The sequence below is a fragment of the Poecile atricapillus genome, chromosome 1 (assembly GCF_030490865.1).
Source record: "Poecile atricapillus isolate bPoeAtr1 chromosome 1, bPoeAtr1.hap1, whole genome shotgun sequence".
NCBI classification, from domain to species: Eukaryota; Metazoa; Chordata; class Aves; order Passeriformes; family Paridae; genus Poecile; species Poecile atricapillus.
Window position 1 is genome coordinate 147,161,046 of NC_081249.1, and position 21,115 is coordinate 147,182,160.

Below are 21,115 nucleotides of genomic sequence, written 5' to 3' on the forward strand. Positions count from 1 at the left end.
TCAGTTTATGAATAAGGAGGTGGTTTTTTAATGGTGCAAAGCTCTGGATTCTGAAAGTAAAAGCCTAGCAGAGCTGGCCTCCTTCTGGGAATCTGCAGCTTCTCCCAAGGCATGAGCTCCTGGAAATTCAGTAAATGGCCCTGTTTGATTTTCAGAGTGTGTTTTTGTTCTGTAAGAAACAGAAATAAAACAGCCCCAAAGAGCGAAATGAAATGGTGTAGCTGAGTATCCTTTGTCCTATTTTCAGTGCTACAGAAGAGAACTGTGAGTCCAATCAAATGCACAGAGCCTTGGATAAAGATGCAGTGTCTTGGCTCTGTGTAAATGATTGGATGTGCAACTATGATTTGGTTGTGGCAATTCATTGTGCTGCCCCTTATCTTGGTCACAAGAAGCCTGTGACCGGAGCCAAAGCACCCCAGCTCCGGCTCCAGCTCCTTTTGTTCATATATAATAATTGTATCTGCAGTGTGCAGAGCGGGCTTGTTTCAGGCTGGCAGCTGCACAGCGTTGTTTGCAGCTCATTAATTTCCTACAGATTGCTGCCTTGCTGCTTTGGATGTAGTGCAACTCCAGTGGCTGGGCTGAGTGCCGTCCTGCAGAGCTGAAAGCACCGTCTGCGTGGGCGGGTGGGAAGAGAGGGTGAGGGAGGGGACAGAGGGACTTGTGAGGCTGGTATCCGGAGGCGTTTGTGATGGGAAAGTTGGCTTTGCTCTCCACCCTTTTTGATGTGCTTTGAGCACTGAAATCTGTGGATGCTGTCACATGCAGGAGCCAGAAAAGAACGGGCTAGGATATGCCAGCTTCCGTGCTGGGAACTGGGGGCACTATCCTGACCTTTCTTGAAAAGCCAAATTGCGCTGCCATTGTTGTCCCAAAACAGGTTCTTTCACGTGATCTGCAAGAGGCTGGTCCGTACACGGAGTTGAGGTATTTGACTGATTTACAGGTCTGTGCAGAAAGGCATGCTGGGTGACAAATCCACAAAGTTAGCACAAGGACTAGCAAAACTTTTTACTATTTATATGTTTTAGCAAACAAAGGCATTAATGTTCATTGGCTACAAGTTCCATAGTGCTCTTATTAATTTGTATTCTGTCGTCTGTTGGTTAAATTATTTCAGTCCTCTGAAATAACTTATGCTAATTAGTCCACATGCTCTTCTTTTGAGTCCATTGGTTTCCTGAATTGGTACTTCATGAGTGATGGTTGCCATCTCCTCTTGTCAAAATGACCTTTTGCCCAGTCAGAGCCGATTTCAGTACAGTTGCTGAGTTGGCTTTATTAGTTTCTTCCTTATCTTGGAACTTCTGCCAAATGTCCTGCATTCTTTGTGTCCACTGTCAGTAGCACATGCTTCTCCCCAAGCTTTGTTCACCTTCCCCTTAGGTCTGAGATCACTGAAGCATGTCAAGCCCTAAACTTTTAACAAGGAAATTCTATCAACAGGTAATTTATCTTTCTAACACCTGGACATCAGCAGTGTAGTAATTGTAGGGCAGTGAGTCTTGAACAGCCATGTTAGGAGGAGCCCTTAGTCTCACCTATGTTGTCTCTGCTGGGAAGAGCAATGTTGTAGGCAGTAGGTATGAATCTGCTCATCTATCTGTGCCTGCAGCTGGTGCCAGCCCAGGGAATGGGGATGTGCCTGGCAGGCAGAGATCAAGGACCTGTAATCCCTGCCTGTAGTCCACCTTCACTCCCAGCACAGCCTGGCTCCTGTGCGGGGCTGTTTGTCCCTAGTGTGCCAGCATGTCCCAGCATGGCCAGAAGCTCATGCTTCTGGGTAGACTTGAGCAGCTCTGTCCCCAGCTGCAGCTCCCTGTTTGCCTCTACTGTTGGCAGCAGAGACAAAGCCACCCCAGCTATGGCAGGAGCTGACCAAGTATGGAGTCAGTATGAACTTGTGAAGCAGCATGTCAGCAGCAAGACATTCATGGAGTTCCCAGAGTTGTTTTTGGCAAGGTCAGGTCAAGGGAGTCGCACTCTCCCAAAGGAGCAGTGCTTGAAGGCCAGCCCCTTGTGTCTCTTCAAACCTGCCATGACAAAGCATTGAACAAAGCATGGCAGGGTCATGCCGTCAGGCAATGCCAGGGGCTCATTTCAGCTAACAAGCTCCAGCAGTTTTTGCCCTGGGAGGAATTTAAAGCCTTCCCAGGATGCTGAGGGTTGTTTTGAATCTAGTATTTCTCATTCCTCAACTTCCTCTCCCCCTCTGTCCCCACCTTCTCATCCTCACCAGCATCTCCATGGCAACCCTGTTGCTGAAGAATAGAGAAGACATCTAAATATAGCTCCCAAATCTACATGCCTTCAGCAAAAAGTCTAAAACCAGGGGCGACAGCTTGAAGCACTGATGTGCCAATACCAGCCAATGACAAGTGTCTGTCTTGCAGTGGAATTCAGGAGCACTGTGGTGGGACAAGGGGTCACTTCCAGCCAAATCCCTGTTTTGTGTTTGCTCAGGACATCTCAAGAGGCTTTGAGGTGTAGCCCAGCCTGCCCTGTCCTGTCCAGGGCACTCCCAGTCCTGCACCCTGTCAAGCACTGGAACCATTCTCTAGAGCAAACAAAAGATCTATAAAAGACCTATAGTACTTTTTTTTTTTTTTTTTTTTTTTTGCCATTGATACACATGATGCATTTGATATCATAGGTGTTTATTGTGGTGCGTCTCAGATGCAAGCAGTAAAATTCAAAGACCTTTAGTAAGGAATAAATGTCCTTCCTTCCTGCTCTTCTCTTTCTCCCTTCCTCCTTCCATCCTTCCCTCTGTTTGTCCCTCTGTCCCTCCCTTCCTCCCTCCCCACAGTATGGTTGTGGTTGAAGTTTTGCTCCTTCTGAAATTCCTTTCTAAGAAAAAAGGGCACAGAATCTCCTCAGTGAAGCTGTTCCCCTGGGAACCTACCCAAGGTAGGGAGGGGAGAAATGTCTATGCCCAGGGCCCTGGCTCTGCTTTGCACCTCTACCAGGCTGATACCCACCTCAACTGTCTGGTTTCATGGGCTGCCAAGTTGAATTATTGCTCGTACAAGACATGTACTTATTGTACAGACCTCAACAAATACCTCCACAGGCTGTTGAAATTTTGTCTGCTCTCCCCTGGCCCTGAAACATCAAGTCTCATAGGGTCAGCAAGAAGAAGCTGACTTAGAGCAGGCCAGACAAGGGCCCACATGTGTCTGTACACACAGCTTCAATATTTGAGCCCAAGTAGCTTCTTTAAACTGAACGAGGACAAGAAAACCTGTGGAGCTGGCCTGTTATGCTTGTACAACCTAACTTAAATAGCTCAGCTGGTCAGCAACACAGACTCAGCTGAGAGAAGGAGGGTTTTACAAACTCTAATTTTCCCTTTCTGGCAGAAATTCTTAAAAACAAACTGTGGCATCTTTCCTTGAAGAACGCTGTATATTAGAGCATTTTGTCATGTTTGAAAGAAGTGAAATATAGAGTGCCTTGGATATCTTGACTAGCAGAACTGACTGCATTATGGAAGCTTATGGAGCATTTTTTGGTGCTTCAGGGCTTCCAAGCTGAGTTTGAGACTTGAGAGTGGAGTGAATTTGCCATTCACTATCTCCAGTGGTGATTCCCATGGCTACTACATGAATATGCCACATCTCTTGAGTTGTCCTGAATAGCAAATCAGGCACTTAGGGATTTTTTCACATGGCATGGAAGTGCTTAATGGGATCACTTGCAATTTAGCAGCTCTGATTTCTCATTGCTGGTACAGTTATTTGCACTGGTACAAAGTAGGTGTGAAACACTGTCATGTGAATTTGGCAGCATTTCATGTCTCTTGCCAGTGTTGGGTGGCAGTGGGAAGTGAGGGCTGAGCTGATGTGCACAAAATGGGCACAAACTGAAAAATGAAGATGACCAGAAAGACAAAAAAACTGCTTTAGTGCTGTCATCTGGGATGGAGAAACCATAACAAGCAATTTAATCTTTTTTTTATTTATTTATTCAGATTTATTTTTTTAAAGCTATCACTATAAATCTTTTACTGGTAACACTTTAAAGTTTTCTTATACAAGTAAAGACTAAAAATTCAGCTCTTAGTCTTGGCTATGTCCCTTTAATTATCATGTGTCAGCCACTAAAGCATTTTCAATAGTTCTAATTGAAGCATGAGCCAATTTACTAATTAGCCAAGATTACGTGAGGAATACACAAAGGGAAGATGCCTTTCTGTGTCAATATTTCCTTCTTTATGCCTTAGGAGATCTGGTGTGATGCGAACAAACTGCACTGCTTACAGCCAGCCAGGCAGAGCCCCTGAGCTCCTGGTGGCCCTGCACATTGTCCCACACAGTCCCAGCGGTGGGCATGAAGGGTCACACAAGGCTTTGGACTGGGGTCATTGTCTCCACCTCGGGGTACAGCTGCTTCTTGCATAGTGTCTTCTCCAGTGAACCTTTTCCCTGCTGTCTGTGAGCTGCTGTGGCAGAGCTGGATGTTTCTGGCCCTGGCCCTTGCAGGAGTGGAGCAGAGATCCCTCGTGTGCTGCATGTGTGGCAGGGATAGAGGCTTGCAGAAGGGCTCTGGCTTTCCTGGCCAGTCTCAGACTCTGCCTGTGTGGGAGGAACAGCAGGGACACAGTGAGCCACTCCAGGAGGCAGTGCCAAAGGCTTCTTCCTCCTCCTGCCTTGTCAGTCTGGGTGAACATTACAAAGGACTTCCTAGGGGTAAAGAGTTGAAATATGGGGAAAGATCATCCAGAAAACCATCTTTATAATGTGGCTTTTAGAAAGCAGTTGGGCAACACCTACTTGTCAGGAATGGCTTGGTGGGAATGGCTCTGCCAAGAGGCAGGATGATAAGTTGTTTGCAGACATATTTTTTGAGGTCTTTTAGTTCCCTCATGACATAAATAGACTTTAGCAAGGAAGAGGAGTTGCCCTACAGAAGTGCAGAGCTCCTTCAAATGGGAACTATGTCAGATGAAGCCAGAATAAGTTGATACTCATATGAATAAGTGATACTTCCACCACCACTTCAAGCTCTCTGCTCTCTTCACTCACCTTCTTTCTGGTTGCATCACTCTATCATGTTCCACAAAGATGATACGCTCTTCTTCCATGAAGAGTTCAAAGCAAGTAGGGACTGTTCCCTATCAAGTCCCTGAGAGAAATAAGGATCACAGGCACTGTATGGATATAGAAACTAAAGTGTGGAAGTATCAACTGACTTACTTTTATGTCTTCAGGCTTGACAGGATAAATACAGAGGTCATATAATGATTAGCACTGCAAAGAACCTTATTTTAATGATGATAGTTTCTTATAATAATTTAGCAGGTGATTTTGATTAAAAGATAATTACTTACCATCTGATTATCCCATAAACCAACTTGACAACAAAAGAGAAAACACAGGAGAGAAAAAAACTTATTTTTTGGGGATGGCTTCTAACTATGTTACTTAATATCCAACTGGCTGCTAGTGAGACTGTTGGGGGTGTCCCTCATGGGCTTGCTACACAAAGTAGCATAGCTCTTGCACAGCTGCTCTTCCAAGGTCCTCATGAGCAACACAGCCAGTTCTTGGAAGCTGGCCTGCCATGGCTTGTCTCCAGCTTCTGCACCAACATCAGTTCTTCTGTAACTCAAACATCAGCAATGTGCACATCAGTGATCTGCTCGAAACTGTGTTCTGACAGTTCATCTATCCTGTTGACACCTGCTTAGTTAATTGGTACCTACATCTAATCTGACCTTAGAGGCACCTTCAGTTCTAACCTTTCTGCTAGGACAAACTTCAACCATTGCCAGTGGCTGAATGCTTGAAAACCTGTCCCCCCGCCTCCATAATCTCCATGGTAATCAAAAAATCTTCTTTAATAAACAAGATCTTAAGACCAAAGTGCAGCCTGCCTGTCTTGGTCATAATCTGGATTGGTTCCTAAATTACCATGATTTTCTCTTGAAATTAAGACCATTCAGCATCTCCTTGGTGAGTTTAGTGTATCTGCTTTTGGATCTAATGATTCTGCCCTTCAAACTCTTCCTGTCTTTTTCCATGCTATGTGACAGCATAATTCTTTGCTTCAAAGTGCTCAGTTTGTTACTCTGGGTTATTGATGCACAATTTCATATGACCATGGGCATCAAATCAGGCTTCTTTTGCTGGCTTCTTCACCTTTCCTGTGAGCACTGTCACAGTGCTGTGTTAAATATCCACCTCTCAGTGAACTGGGCAAAGACAAATCCCCACTCTTTATAACCTTACTTAATCCCTTCTGGTTTGCCTCAAGCACACAGCATGGCCAGCCAGTCAATGCAGGCAATTGTCCTGCTCTGCTCTTCACTGGGTGGCATCACCTCGAGTCCTGTGTGCAGTTTTGGCCACCACAATATAAAAAACGTATTAAATGATTAGAGAGTGTCTGAAGGAGGGCCATGAGGATGGTGAAGGGTCTGGAGGGGAAGTCACCTGGGGAGCAGCTGAGGTCACTTGGTCTGTTCACCCTGCAGGAGACTGAGGGGAGACCTCATTGTGGTCTTCAGCATCCTCATGAGGGGAAGTGTCAGGTACTGATCTCCTTACTCTTGTGACCAGTGGCAGGACTTTAGGAGGATACATGAAACTGAGTCAGGAGAGGTTTAGGTTGGATATCAGGAAAAAATTTTTTACCCAGAGACTGTTTGAGCACTGGAACAGGCTCCCCAGGGAAGTGGTCACAGCACCAGCCTGGCAGAATTCGAGAAGCATTTGGACAATGCTCTTGAGCACATGGTGTGATTGTTGGGGTGTGCTGTGCAGAGCCAGGAATTGGACTCGATGAGCCTGGTGGGTCCCTTCCAACTCAGTATATCCTATGATTGTATGACTGCTCTGTGAGGTCTTCTGGCATAGTAGCTGGGCCCTATCTGTAGCTTCACAATGAGATCCCAAACCAGTGCAGAGCACTGAGGGAAAATCAGACTGGTACCACGTGCTTTGAACTTCAAGCTGCAGGAACCTGCACCCACAGCAAATCAGATGAAGATTTGGGTATATCAAGATGTGTCAAGGACACAGTGGCTTGACCCAAGGTGTATGTACTAATGATTCACATTAATGAGTTACTGAACAACTCCTGGTACATCTCACTGCCCCAGTGATGTTTACCTTGCTGTCCTGGCTGCTTTTCATCCTGGCTAATAGTGTCCCACCAGGGACTCTAAACTGTGCCCTTGCACAGCCCTGCCTATTTCACTGGTATACACTTTGTGACATCTCCTCACTTGCATTGTTTTTAGAGTTGTTTCACATTCCAAAGTCACACAGACTCGCACAGACATATCCTCTTAACCTTCTCAGCAATAATTCCTGCAAATGAGAGTGTCCACACAAAGAGATACTTAGTATTTTCTAGCACATTAATCAAATAACCATTCAGTTGTTGCCTTATGTGTTGGAAGTGGACATGTTGTCAAATGAAATGATTTTATAGATTATCCTCTGTACTTCCCAGATGGGGAATTTAGCAACATCATGTGCACAAAGTCCTTTAGGAGAAGATCGATGTCTATTCATTTCATCTTCTGTTGCTTACTCAGGGAAATCTCATTCTTAATATTGCTCCCCAGAGGAGCTTTTCCATCCCTGACTTTTAAAACCAGTGATTGTTTCCAAGTGAATGTTGAAAGCAGAGCCTGGACTGCATTAATCTGAAAGCTATTGGGTGGCAGCTTGCAATGACCTCAGAGAAAAAGAAGCAAGTGAGCAGCTATCCTCACTTCTGTATGCCCAGGTGTTCCCTGGGAGTGCAGGCTTTTGGCTTGCCCTGCTGTGTCACAGGCCAAATTGAAAGCATTGCTCAGTCTGCTGAAAGCTGCACTGAGGCCTGAATTTAAGAGCCCTTCCCATCACTGTACTCATGCAGGTGCTGATATTGGGCTATGCTGTGGCTTGGTGCTGGCAGTGGGCTTTGTGTTTTGCAGAGTGGCTCCTTGCTGCCAGCAGAGACTTTTGGATGGTCTCTGTTCTCTGCTTTTCATCCATCTGAGGTGTGTCTTGGCCCCAGTCAAACTGTCAGAGAGAATGGGGAAGGCGGAAAAGTGTTCTCCTTTCTCCATGCAAAGTGGCCATAGGCTGGGGAATGAAAGCCTCTCAGCTGAACAAGGCATGCTTCAGATTCCTGCTTCCCATCGTGGTGAGCATGCCCATCAGGGCTGCTGCACGGCCAGCCCCTCTCGTGCCTGCCTCTGCCTCCATTAATTTCAGGGAGCTGTCATGATGTTCTTGCAGCAAAATGTTCCCAAGCCTCCCGCTCCCACACGCTCTGTGCCTCTCGGTGTCCTTCTGTCACAGCTCTCACATTAACGTGATGTCTTCCTGGGGCAGTGTTACACTCCAGCCCTTCTCTCCATCCATCTCCTCCACCCTTCATGCCTTCTGAGGAGGCAGCTCTCAGTGTGGCTGTAGGTGAGAGATGAGATTGTGTGGGAGCAATCTGTGTTTTGGCCTCCAGATAATTTATGACAGCTCAGGACGCAGCTGTATTTATGGCTGCTTTCATAGGCCTGGAGACGAGCGAAATGCTCCCAGCGGTAGAGAAGCTGCAGAGCAGAGGAAAGGACAGCCCTCACCAGCCACAGTGGACTGGGAGGGGTGGCCTGATAGGCCCCCCTCCATCAGCACTGACCTTTCTGTGGTGACAGTCATGGGAGCAGCCAGCCGAGAGAAGGGCACTTCCCCTCGGGGGGCAAACCCAGGGCTGTGCCCCCATCTGTGCAGGCTGCAGAGCAGCCCAGGAGCAGGGATGCTGCTCTTCCCTCTGCCACAAAATCCCAGGGAAAGGTTAACTGCTCCCCATTATGTGGCACTGGGTCTGTGAGCCCTTGCCCCCCTCCCCGTGTCACTGCACAGTCCTCACCAACTTCTGCCCTGCTCCTTTACTCCTTGCACAGGGAGGTCTGGCAACACTGGCTCTGGAGCAAGAGCTGGCAGTGGCTGCAGTTTGGCTCCCATCCCACCCCACCTGGGTCTCCAAGCACCATCTGGGCTCCTGCTGTGTCCCCAAAGCTCTGATGGGATGGAGGACCTGCTGGGCACTCACCACCCCTCAGCAAAGCTGGAGAGGTCAGGGACCAACTCCTCTGGGACTCAGTCAGATGGGCAGGGGGGTGCAAGGCCCAGCCTGTGTCCATGCAGGGCAACTGTGCCTTTGGCCTGTTGCTTTGATCTGTCCTTCACCTGTTTCAGAACTGGGTAAAAGGTTCTTTTGTCCTTAAAAGCTTGTAGAAAAGGAGGAGACCAGCAAGTTACTGGATTGGTCACCAAATTCAGACTTCTCTTTTTGGAAGAGCCACCTGATGCTTGAGTGTGTGGTAATGGTCCAGTTTGCAGCAGAGCTGAGTTGGTCTAGGAGCTGGGAGGGTTTGTGATTGTTTCCTGACTGGAGGGGAGCTGCTTTTGCAAAGCCAGCACTTTGCCATGCTAGCCTCTAGGGATCCCCAGGAACTCTTCTTTCTCTTTCCTGAACTTCTTTTTTTTTGTGTTAGAAGACCACTCTAAGGGAATCTCAGCACAGTGGATGTACTTGGTAGGGCATTTAGAGCTCCTTGTACTTAACAAAATGTGGATGGAGAGAAGAAGGAGGGAAGGAGGGAAGGAAGGAAGGAAGGAAGTTGGGAAGGAAGGAAGTTGGGAAGGAAGGAAGTTGGGAAGGAAGGAAGTTGGGAAGGAAGGAAGTTGGGAAGGAAGGAAGTTGGGAAGGAAGGAAGTTGGGAAGGAAGGAAGTTGGGAAGGAAGGAAGGAAGGAAGGAAGGAAGGAAGGAAGGAAGGAAGGAAGGAAGGAAGGAAGGAAGGAAGGAAGGAAGGAAGGAAGGAAGGAAGGAAGGAAGGAAGGAAGGAAGGAAGGAAGGAAGGAAGGAAGGAAGGAAGGAAGGAAGGAAGGAAGGAAGGAAGGAAGGAAGGAAGGAAGGAAGGAAGGAAGGAGGGAAGGAGGGAAGGAGGGAAGGAGGGAAGGAGGGAAGGAAGGAAGGAAGGAAGGAAGGAAGGAAGGAAGGAAGGAAGGTCAAATGGTTTGCATATATAATATTAACTGTACAAAGCCTTAGAATAGCTTTGTTGCAGTAGATAAGCTGCAGGGAAACATAAGATAAGGAAACAGGGTCTGTGGTGTTTCTTTCCAAATTTTTGCAGACAAGCAATACTGAGTATTCTGAAGTTCCTAAAATGAAAAAAACATAAGCAATGGTACTTATGAAAAGGATTTTTAAAAGCAACCCACGTCCAGGAAGCACTGGCTGCTTTTGAAAAACCCACCTTCTGTTTTGTAGTAATGAGCAAGGAAAAGATCAGAGCTATGAATCAGCTGTAGGTTTAACTCAGCAAATTGAACAAGCTTTGCAAAGTATCAGGGGCCCAGATAACATCTGCTTCAAAAGCCAAATTCAACATCTCCAACAAAAATGCAACAAAAAATCATCATGATGAACTCTTAGCAGAGCAGCAACATTTACACCAGAGACAGACCTTTTAAAATTTTTCAGGCTGGATTAGCAGGGATTGAAGAAGTCTAGAGAAGGGAAAGGAGGCTTGCTGGCATATGTGCAGGGTATGGGTAGAGCAAGCGCTGGCAGAAATAAAGCTGATTTAGCTCAAAAAGAAGAATTGGAGGTGATTTTTTCTTGCATATTCCTGCACTGATGGATAGGCAGATGTTATCAAAACTCTATTCCTACCCCTGTGCCATCATTTGAAAGAGAAGTGTTGGGACCAAGATCAAGATCAGAGTCAGCACAGGATTTCCACAGCTGGAGTGCAGGAGCAATTATAACTTGAGGGTCAAATTGTAGGCTGACCAAATAATTTTGTGGTCCTTAATGATATCAGTAGGAATGCAAGCTGCAGTGATGATTCTCCTGCTCTGTGCTGAAATGGTGATTTTCCAGAGGCTGGCTGTGGCAGCATCCCCAGGGTGGGGATCACAACATCCCCAGGGTGCAGGGCTGGACTGCTTGTTCTCTGAAGCACTGTGAGATCAAAGACACAGGGTGTATTCAATGCCAAAGGCTACAGGCTGAGGCACATAGAGATTTGAATTTGGGTCTATCTTTTCAGATTGCCAGTGACTGTGATTACCAGTCCTGCATTTCTCTTCCTTCCCATTGCCAGTCAAGATTGATTGTGCACAACATGCACCTGGGCCTGATCTGACTGGTGAGGATGGGCAGGAAGAAAGAGGAGGTTCTTGCTGCAGGACCATGTGTGGGTACAGAGCTGTGGGAAGCAGGGAATCTTTCACTGGCAGGAGGGGCAACTTGCCTGGTGGCTCTTGGGGCAATTGTTTTGAGGTAAGGGAAACACTTCTTATGTGGAACTGACTTCTGGTTTAAAAAATGCTGATCCAGCTTGGGGTTGGGGTCAACTAAAAGCCCAGGAGCCCCAAGATGGCAAGCAGATGCCCATTCAGAGGAGTTACACGTGGAACAATGTTGTATTTAAGAGGGTGTTATACCAGCTTGGATCCAAAGCACCAATCTCTTCAGTCATGAGCAAGGGATGACACTGCATGAACCTTTGCAGCCACTGGGAGAATGAGGGGAGTGCAGGGGTCATTTTGAACTTGCAACAGTCAGTCCAGCCTGGCTGTGAGAAGGCAGTGGTCTGGCAGAGTCTGACTTGTTTCTCCTGTTCTCTTTGGGTGTGAAAGTTGTGGGACAGTAACCTCTGCATAAGGCGTGTATTTGCTGTGAAGGAAACCATGACACACTTAGCTCTTCTTTTCCTACAAAATGGTACAAGAACTTGTAAGAAAATTGCTGAAGGAGAAACATAGGATCTGCTGCCCAGCTGCTCCAGCAGCCAGCACTTCAGAGCAGGCCAATGAAGCTGAGGCATCAGCGTGGTGCCAGCGGGGTGTGTGTGCTTTGTGTGGCTGCTGTTGTACGTGTGTGTGTGTTTGTGTGTGCACAGGGGTAACAGGGAAGCCCTCTTGGCCATCAGACCTCACTGCCCACAGCCTGATCCCTGAACCAGTTTGCTGGGGGATTTTGTCAAGCTTCACTTTGTAGTTTGGCCTGCCATTCTGCCTTTGGGTTCAACACGAAATTGGCCAGTGTCACTCACAGAAGGGGGGCTTTAGTCTGTCTCAAAGGGCCATGCTGAGTTTGTTCAGTGGGTGAGAAAACTTTGACTCTCTAATGTACCCATTTAACTCCATCCTTCCTTGTCTTTTGCTTCTCTGTTCCCCTCTCCCCTTTATGACCCTTATTATTTTTCCGTCCACAGCAAAACAGTTCACATCAAGGTAATTGATGATGAGGAGTATGAAAAAACCAAGAATTTCTTCATTGAGCTGATGAGCCCCCGCATGGTGGATATGAGTTTACAGAAAGGTGTAGTACTGGCCCTGCAGACTAACATTAACGTTCTTTCCTCCTCTCTTCCATCTCCTTCCTCCTCTTCTCTTCCTCTTCCTCTGATGTCTCTCTGTCTCCAACTGCTCTGCCCTAAACACTGCTGTGCGCGCACACCGTGTCACATGGTACCCTTGGGGTGGCATGGGGAGTGGTGCTGGGGCTGCTGAGAGGCAAAGTGGTGAGGGAAGGAGAGAGAGAAGGATGGAGAGCAGCCCTGCTTGTCCATATTTCTGTGGTGACTTGAGAGGAACCTTCTGCCCCACACCCACTGGAGGGCCCAAGCAAATTTTTTTGTGTCAGTGGGAGGATGCTGGCTGGAAACACATCCAGCATCTCAGGAGATCATCACCCAGCCCTGGTCCTATGGGTTGTTCCAGTCAGACCCATGTTAGAAAAACACAGGAATTGAGGCCTGGCAGAGAAACAGCTCCGCAACTTCTCAGAAGCAGTGGGCAAAGGCTGTGCAACCCCTGGTCTGGTTGTCACAGAGCAACTCTGGGAGCAGGAGCTGAGGGCAAGGAAGAGCTAGTGGCCACTTTGGTTTGCCTGGGGGCTCACAGCAGCTGTGTGAATTGCAGGGGTACTGGAGGGAGCCAGATGAGCTGGTCTCAGGGGCAAGAGGCTAGACTTGCTCCACTGCCCAGGGCATTTTCTTTTGAGCCTTGGGGGCATTGTCCTATTGTGTCCCCTGTGAGGTCCCAGCAAAGCTGTCCATCCCCTGGGAAGACTGCATCCTCATTTGAGGAACAGGACAGGAGGATCAGGTAGATCAAGGAGTGAAAGCAATAAGATGTGCCATTTAAAAAATGGGAATTAGAACCTTCAGCTTCCTTAGCTGCTGGTGGAGCTGTAGCCACTGGCAGAGACCTACCTCACTCCACTGGGGAATGTGTCTTTCTCTTCTCCTCAGGTTCCCAGCCCAGAGTCCTTGCAGATTTATTATTGATCATGAGGGTATTATTACTGTATTTACTATTAATGGTAAGAAGAAATTGGTCCTCCAGCTAAAATGCAGTGGGTAGCTCAGGGTGGTGGTCCCTGGTGCTTTTCAGGCAACCGATACCCTTTCCATTACCATCTGACACTGAAAAAAAATGCGCTGCAGAAGTCGCCTTCCACTAACCATCAGCAAGGTCCTCCTCCCACTTTTCCCACCCTCCTCACTCCCTTGCCAGCCCCTTCTGCCCCTAACACCCCTGCTCCCAAGGAGCCGCTGCGAGGATGCTGTGTCCGACAGGCGGGCCGACGCACACCGCCCCAGTGGGAAGGGGCTGCGTGCCAGGAGCCCACGCCGCTGCCGCTGCTGCCGCCTCGCCTCCAGCCAGCCGACCCGCTGTACACGGTTGTCTCTCTTGTTGTCCCTACAGGAAGACCATAAGGGTTAAGATAGTAGATGAGGAGGAATACGAAAGGCAGGAGAATTTCTTCATTGCCCTTGGTGAACCGCAATGGATGGAACGTGGAATATCAGGTGTGAGATCCTTTATGAAAAAATGCAAAAAAGAAAAAAATCAGAATCAAGTATCCAAACCCCAAATCCAGAAAATACAACCTTCTTTCTCCTCCTTACCCTTCCTCCTTTTCTCCTCCTCCTGTAGAGGGATCGACTTTTACTCTTTGCCCTCCTGTTTTCTTGCTCTTACCCTGTTTCGGTGTCATCTCTGCCTTTAAGAGCCTAGCTTACTTCTGATCCTCCTTTTGTGAATGCTTGAGTCTCAGAGGCTGTGTTATTTTGATTGGGTTTCCTTGTCTTGATCTGTTTTTTTTTTCTGAGCACACCTTTGCTGATCTCCCTGCTCCTGCTTCTTTGCCAGGAATTGGGGAATGCAAAAGGCAAGAGAAGGGTGTAATGCATGGCTGCCCCCTTCAGCTCTTTCTGTACTCCCCCTGTCCTTCCCTCTGTTGTTGCCTCCAGTGGCACTGCTTTGGTGCTCTTGGGTCCCTATGAAGTGCGGTGAAAAGTCCATAGGAGAAAAGAGAAGGTGTGAAGTAACTTGGATTGCTTTTTTTTTTTTTTTTTTAAATGGTTCTGCATGTCTTCCATTTGAAAACCCCTTTAATATGTCACAGACAATCACAGTCTGTCATGCAGAGGGTATGAAGCTCTACTGAGGTCCTACTTCATCAGCAGTGAGGATCTCCCAGCAGACCAGGATTCACAGCTGGAATAAACCCAGACTTAAACAAGACACCCAAGTTGTGTCTTGCTTACATCTATCTTTGTCCTTGTCCTGTATGTGTTTGACCCCTTTCTCACTGAGTCTTGCCACTGGCTTCACTAGCTTTGGGGTGGCCTGGGAGGGCCAAGATTTAAACAGGGGCACTTTACAAAAAGGGAATTCAAATCTACCTTCTGGATGCCTATTACAGAGTAGAGCCGGATGTGTGTGTGCCCACAGGCTTATTTCTGCTCTCAGGTGCTGCTGTCAGTGGTGGGACACCTGACCGCTGCCCATGCGCTGCACAGCACAGCTTTTACTTGCTGAAATGTCTTCTCTTTCTTATCTCACCAGCACAGCAGCTGCCCTCTGGCCAGTCCAAGCTCCCATAGACTGCTCTGTAGGATGTTCAGGGTAGACGCAGGTTGCATTAGCATTTTAGTATCGTACAGCATCCATGGACTTGTAAAATGTAAACCTATATTTTAATACTGTCAGACTGCCTCCTGCAGTCCACAGGCAATGAGGGATATCAGGTTTCACTTTGTCAAGCACAGGCCCTCAGTTTTCACTGAAGTCCAACTGCCCTTGAGCAGAAGCAGTGATCAACCTTTCCATATCCCATGGAAGTATGTCCCAGGAATCAATTGCCCTCCAGGGTAAAGATGTGAGCATGACTTCTACGTAGAATTTGTCTGGCCTCAGCTTGTGTCAATAGATATTTTACTACTCTTTTCTGTCATATAAAAGAACTGTATAATGCCACAGCTTCCGTGTAGGTATCTGTTTACTTCACCCACAGTACGCTCAGATTTCTTCTTGGGCATTGTGAAGGCCAAATGTTCGGTCCTCGATCAAAGTCTTCAGTCTTAGAACCACACTGGGGTCTCCTTTCCACATGTGTCCCTTCCCATCTATGAGTCTGCATGGGTCTACCACCTCCATCTCAGCAGGTCCAGGAGGAAGATCACAGGCCCCTGGCTTTCTCCTGCTTATGCACTTGGCAGCTTGGAGCAACACAGTGAATTTTTTCTCAGCTGTCTGCTCTCTGCGAATCCTGCATCCTTTTCTAAACAATGAGCAGAATAAGTACACAGAGTCAGAAATAGACTGGTTTTATGAAGTCCCACATTTCTTTTTCCTACACAAGTCACGTTGCACCTGGCTGAATATGAACAAGTGTTTGAAAAAAATCTGAACGGCCCCTGAAGTGGACCAATCGTAAAACATCCTCATTATTACTAGGACTACAGAGCAAGTTTGCTGTATCATATGTCTCTTATTTACATCTGTATCAGCTCTAGTCAGTGGGACTGTCTGATTTGCAACAGGCAGAGAAGAGGTCAGAGCCAGACTATATTGATCTGCAGCACAGAGCCTGCAGGCCAGGAGCAGAGGGCACACCCTTGGACAGACCCTCTTTTGCCTGGAGGAATTAAAGGACTGTGCCAGGGAGGAGACACAGGGCCCTGGTTGGCCTCATTAGAGAAAAGTCAGAGTGAGAGCACCATGGTTTTAAAATCTAAGAGGCAGGAGATTAACCTGCATTTGTAAATGTTGCTGGCACAAGGTGGCACAGTCGCTACACTAAATCCAGGGCATCTGGAAAGATCCCCAGCTCCGTAGTGCTGCACTTTGCGGCATCTCCGATGAGCCTACCTTGTGCCTGGCATGAAGAATAAGGAGCTACGTGAGGCTTTCCCGCAGCGAGCATTGTGAGTGATCAAGAGCAGATGCTGTGGCCAGCAGCTCCACAGAATTCATGCATGAGCAGCTGGCTCCCGGCGCAGAGGAGGCAGCCCGGGCCACGCACGGGCTTGCACGTGCTCGGGCATCGTGCGACATGCCGTGCGGCTTTGGGAAGGGATGCTCGTGCTGACCCCAGCACACGTGCTCCTGCCAGCATCATGCAGGTGCTGCCATTGCCCCGTGCCCACGGAGGGGGAAAATCCCACACCACAGTGACCTAGCTGGGGCTTTGCTGGGTTTTGTTGTGGTGATGGATGTACCCTCACGTGACTTACACAGCAAGGGCAAAGCGCAGCTGTTGCCTCTCCTTGGGAGCCCAGGCCCCGTGGCTCTTGAGGTAGAGTCTCTCTGGGGTTTGGCTACTCAAGCATTTGTTCCCAGTGCTGCAAAAGATGTGGTTTTCTTGACAGTGTGTCCTCATTTTGTTGTTACTCCGCAGTTTGCTGTGTCGCACTGAGCCTGTGCCTCAGTGCTGTAGGAGAATCAATGCTCTCAGCTATTTGCGGTGTCTTTGGAACCTCTCCTGGCTCCTCTGGAAGCAGGGTGGTGTTGGGCACCTCAGATGAATGGCAGTCATGTTTGGCAGTAATCTGCAAGCCAGGTCATGCTGAGACAGCCAGTTGTGCCTGCACTAACATTGCTTTGTGCTGAGGGCCTGCTCCCAGCCCAGGACCTCTCCATGCAGAGGGCAGCTCCTAGCTTACCGTAGGGACACAAACTAGGTGGCAGTGATGAAATCAGGGGTGAAATGTTCCCTGGGGTGACGGCAGAGCTGATGACAGGGAGAAGTAGTACGTGTTTTTCAAAGCAGCCTGGGGCAGAGTTTGAGTGATTTATTTTGGGATGCAGAACTTAATCCAGAGCCTGGTGCTCTTCAGACCCAGAGTGCTGTCCCTGAGGGTACCCACACTACTGCAGGCTGTGCTGGCAGTGGTTCCCGACAGACATGCAGTGGAGGAGGATGGCAGGTGGGAGCAGGGCTTGCTGCCACACGGTTGATTTGCATGTCTGTGCTGTCTTGTACACCTGCCAATACAAAGCAGTCACCTCCAGTCAAGGGAATTTCTCCTTGGCCCTAATCAGAGCTGTGGGGCACAGGGGTCTCCAGGAGGATCTCTGTGAGTGCCAAAACTCAGCATGAAATTCATCCTATTGCTCTTGCTCTCTGCACCTGCTAGCACCTTACTGGAGGAAAAATCATCTCTACTGAGAAGTGTTCCTGTGGCAGTCCAAACACAAATGCCTGTCTTCAGGTTGACCAGGGCTTGTAGAACAGCCACTGATACAGCCTTTGAACTGGAACATTTTGCATCATCTGCAGATGCTGCCCCTCACTGTTTATCCCCAGTTACATCAGTCATGCTGCTTTGAGCCTTGGGACACTCAGTTGTTAACCCTTACTGTAAGGAGAGATGATCACTTACTCCTGCTACATAAATGCTACATCTACTTTGTCTCTCATCTGTTCTTTTTTGCCAATCACTTTCTGCAGCTGGAGTTTTTCAAAGTCTTTCTGATCATCCAAACAAATCACATCAAGTAGTTTTACTACAGCAGCTCTTTTTGTTGATGTGCTCCAATAATTCAAAGTGATGAGAACAGGTATCTGAGGTTGGTATCTTGCCAGCCTGGCCTGTGATGATGACTAGTACTGACTCAGTAGTGGCGTACCAGATGCACAGAGCCCTGGCAAAGATGGTGCTTGCAGCAAACTTGTTATAGCAAAGTGAATGAGTAAAAAGAAATCAGAGAGAGACTCACATTCTTTGTTTGGCCAGGATGATAAATGTTGCTTTTCTCTATCCTCCTGGCCATTTCCCAGATTTCCTGACCTTTTTTTGTCCTCTCCATTTCTAAGAAGTTAATCTTCAAATCCTTCTTGTCTCACCTTTCCTCCATATGCAAAGTCATATAAACTCAATCCTTGTTTACTGAGTGCTGCAGGGTTTTGAAACTTCCCTGCACCCTGAACCACATTGCTGGGCATCCTTTTGTCAGCACCTTTTTAAAGGGTTCCTGCAGGGAAATGAGTCTCTTCCTTTATGATGAGATGCTGTCTGTTGGTTTGACTCTTGCTCTCATAGCAACTCTGCTATTGTGTCAGCTCACAACTCAGATTGTGGATTTTGCTGCTGTCCCAGCAAGATTTTGGAGTGATACTTTCTTCACACATCAGCTTTCATACTTTTTCCACAGCCTTGGATTACAAGAGAAGAACTTGCTTTGCGTTCCCTGGATGAAGTTGCTTTTCTGCTTCAGTTGTGGCTAATCTTAGTGTTGATACAGCCTGAATGGCAAGTGAAGCTACTTTGGAAGATTTCACTTGATTGCAAATAATGGTGCAAATGGCATTTGGAAAAATATGTTACATGAGGGTTACTGGGAATCAGTTTGTGAGAATTCAGCTCATGGCACACTGGTGGAAGATTCAGCTTCAGGGCTGGTGCTTGAAGGCTGAGTCTTGAGGGTTATGTTTTTTAAAAGGGATTGACAACCTTCATACAAAGTTTTGCTTCAGAAAGCACGTCTCCCACAAGATACGACTTTGCTGGAAATGGGAGTACAGAAATGGCTGGCAAACACTGTTAACAGCTGGTTGGTGTGCCCTGGCTTGGGAGGATTTTGTCTGAAGTCTTCTCAGCCCTCCCAGCACAGTCAGCTGGTGCAGACAAATCTCAAAGCACATCTTCTAATCAAGTGTTAGCACCTCAGATGGGAAAGCTTTGTGCCCAGAGGGAGGATGTGACTGGGAGTCACAGAGGAAGGATTAAACTGCAAAGAAGGAAGGATTCCCAGCTTGGATTGATCCATCTGTATCAAAATATTGATGAAATTATTTGACTTGGTACAAAGATCCATACCTGTTTAAGATAAGCTGTATTGATACATGTGCTGCAGTTTTCTGAAGTTAAGAAGCTAAGAAACTCCTTCATCAACTCCATCAGCTGCTGATGAGAATAGCAAAAAAATGTTAGATTGCTGTTACCTCACTCCCTCAAGGATTAAAAATTTTCTCACAGCTCTGTGATTAGGCTGAATGCTGCTGATTCTCCTGATGGAGAGGAATTTCGTGGAGTCTGCAAGAGCTTTGCTATTGACTTCAATAATAATAGCATTCAGGTTAATGCTGCAAAATCTCTGCCTTGTTTAGCCTGTAAAAAACCCCATGCTTACATCTCTTCACAGTCTATTAGGGAAACAGTTTACTCACCTTACAGCAAATCTAGAGGCAGAGCCTGTGGGCAGTTACATCTGGAAGATGGAGGACCATTATCTCTTTGGGGAAGTGAGTCTGTGCTTCATATGGTCACTTCTTGGTCACCTTGGTGTGTAGGGGGTGGAGGCAGTGTGTTCTCTTTGCCTTTGGCATCCTGTGACTGCCCTGCTGTGTAACTGAGAGTCTCCTCAAAATTCATCCTCCCCTCCCTCATTTCAATTCACTCTCTAAATCCCAGGCCTTTAACTTTATCTACACAGTGGCTTCTCTGAGACTTTAGGGATACTGATTAGAAAAGATTTATGTTAATGAAGAATGAGTCCAGAATAAAGCAGCATAGTCAAATCTCTCAGTAAGGTAAAGAGCAGAGAAAAGTATTTCACTGTTTACAAAAAGGCTGGGACACACATTCAGCACATCAGATTGCTGGAACCACGGGATTGGTGGTCTGCTTCAATCCCAAGCCAGGTTCCTCTTGCTTTAAGCTTTTTGGAGATGACACAGGACGTAATGAAATTCCTGATCTGCAACCCACACCAACATTCATGTCACAGCAGAATTTGACCTCAAAGTACACCAAAACCATGCAGATTAAATGGCTTATTAGTAAACAGATTTTTAGCAGCTTTTTTTAAATTCAGGTCTAAATTGTCCATTTTCAGGGGTGGCAAGGGAAGCAGAGTTCATGCATGCAATTTCAACTTCACCTAGTCAAAAGCAAGCCTTCAGGGCAGAGAAACCCCAGTGAAGGAGGAACAGGGATCCAGAGCCAAAGGCTTTGTGTCCTCCTGAGTGAGTCAGTGTGGCAGCCCCCTTATCTGCAGGCACACGTGTTTGTCCACAATCACACCATGCAAGGGTTAGGTAAGGGATACTTGGGACTGCTATTTTGGATTTGACTGCGGAGCTAATTTTAGCAGTTCCCTGTAAGAGTACACATGTTAAGCCTCTGAGACTACCTGAGATGCCAGGAGCCATGAGGTGGCCTGGCTTGGCCCCACAAGGAGCGTGATGTGCAGAGCAGCAGTGCAGGAGAGGGAGAGGTGCCCTGGGGAGGACTGGAGGGATGCAGCCCAGGCTGGGGAGAGTGGAGGGGGGCTTGTGGGATGGGAACAACACAGAGGCCATCAGTGAAGCTGGTACAGGTACAGCATCCCCAGATGGGCTGTCAGGAAACATTACAGGTCAGGGCTAAGGGCACATTAGCAGATGTGTGTGCAGGAAGAAAGCTTTAGTCCGTGAAATCATTTTCTTGCTTGCATGCACAGCATTCACTCAGAAATATAAAGATAAAATAATCCCTTGGCTTTCTGCATGCTGTATTCTTGATGTTTCATTCATAGCTTTATAGGCTTCTTCAAATATTCATGTATCATATCATAAGTGAAAGGGAGGAAAAATTATTCTTTTTCAGGCTCACAAGCAAATAGGGACAAAAAATAAGCTCAAATCCCAGAGCAGTATAATAACAGTTTTAAAAAATATGAGGAACCAGTGTTTTTTTTTTAACAGCCACAGTAGCTTAGGGTCCCAGTAATATTTCATTATATTACATATGAACACCAAATCAACCCATTGTACTAATGCTTGTAATTGCAAAAGGCAAATTAAATTTCTGCACATTGTCTG

At 47.2% G+C, this 21,115-nt stretch overlaps 1 protein-coding gene across 10 annotated transcripts in view; it reads left to right on the plus strand.

Annotated features, from left to right (window-relative positions):
• Positions 1–21,115, plus strand: part of SLC8A3 (solute carrier family 8 member A3) — a 115,423-nt gene that overhangs the window by 77,604 nt on the left and 16,704 nt on the right. For 6 of the 10 annotated variants that reach the window (XM_058856787.1, XM_058856832.1, XM_058856798.1 and 3 more), the window contains one exon: positions 12,231–12,337. In XM_058856787.1, coding sequence (XP_058712770.1) covers positions 12,231–12,337 — 107 coding nt within the window. Of the gene's footprint in view, positions 1–12,230; positions 12,338–13,728; positions 13,833–21,115 lie in introns of those variants that run through there. The other 4 variants (XM_058856823.1, XM_058856835.1, XM_058856840.1 and 1 more) reach the window with 2 other exon arrangements.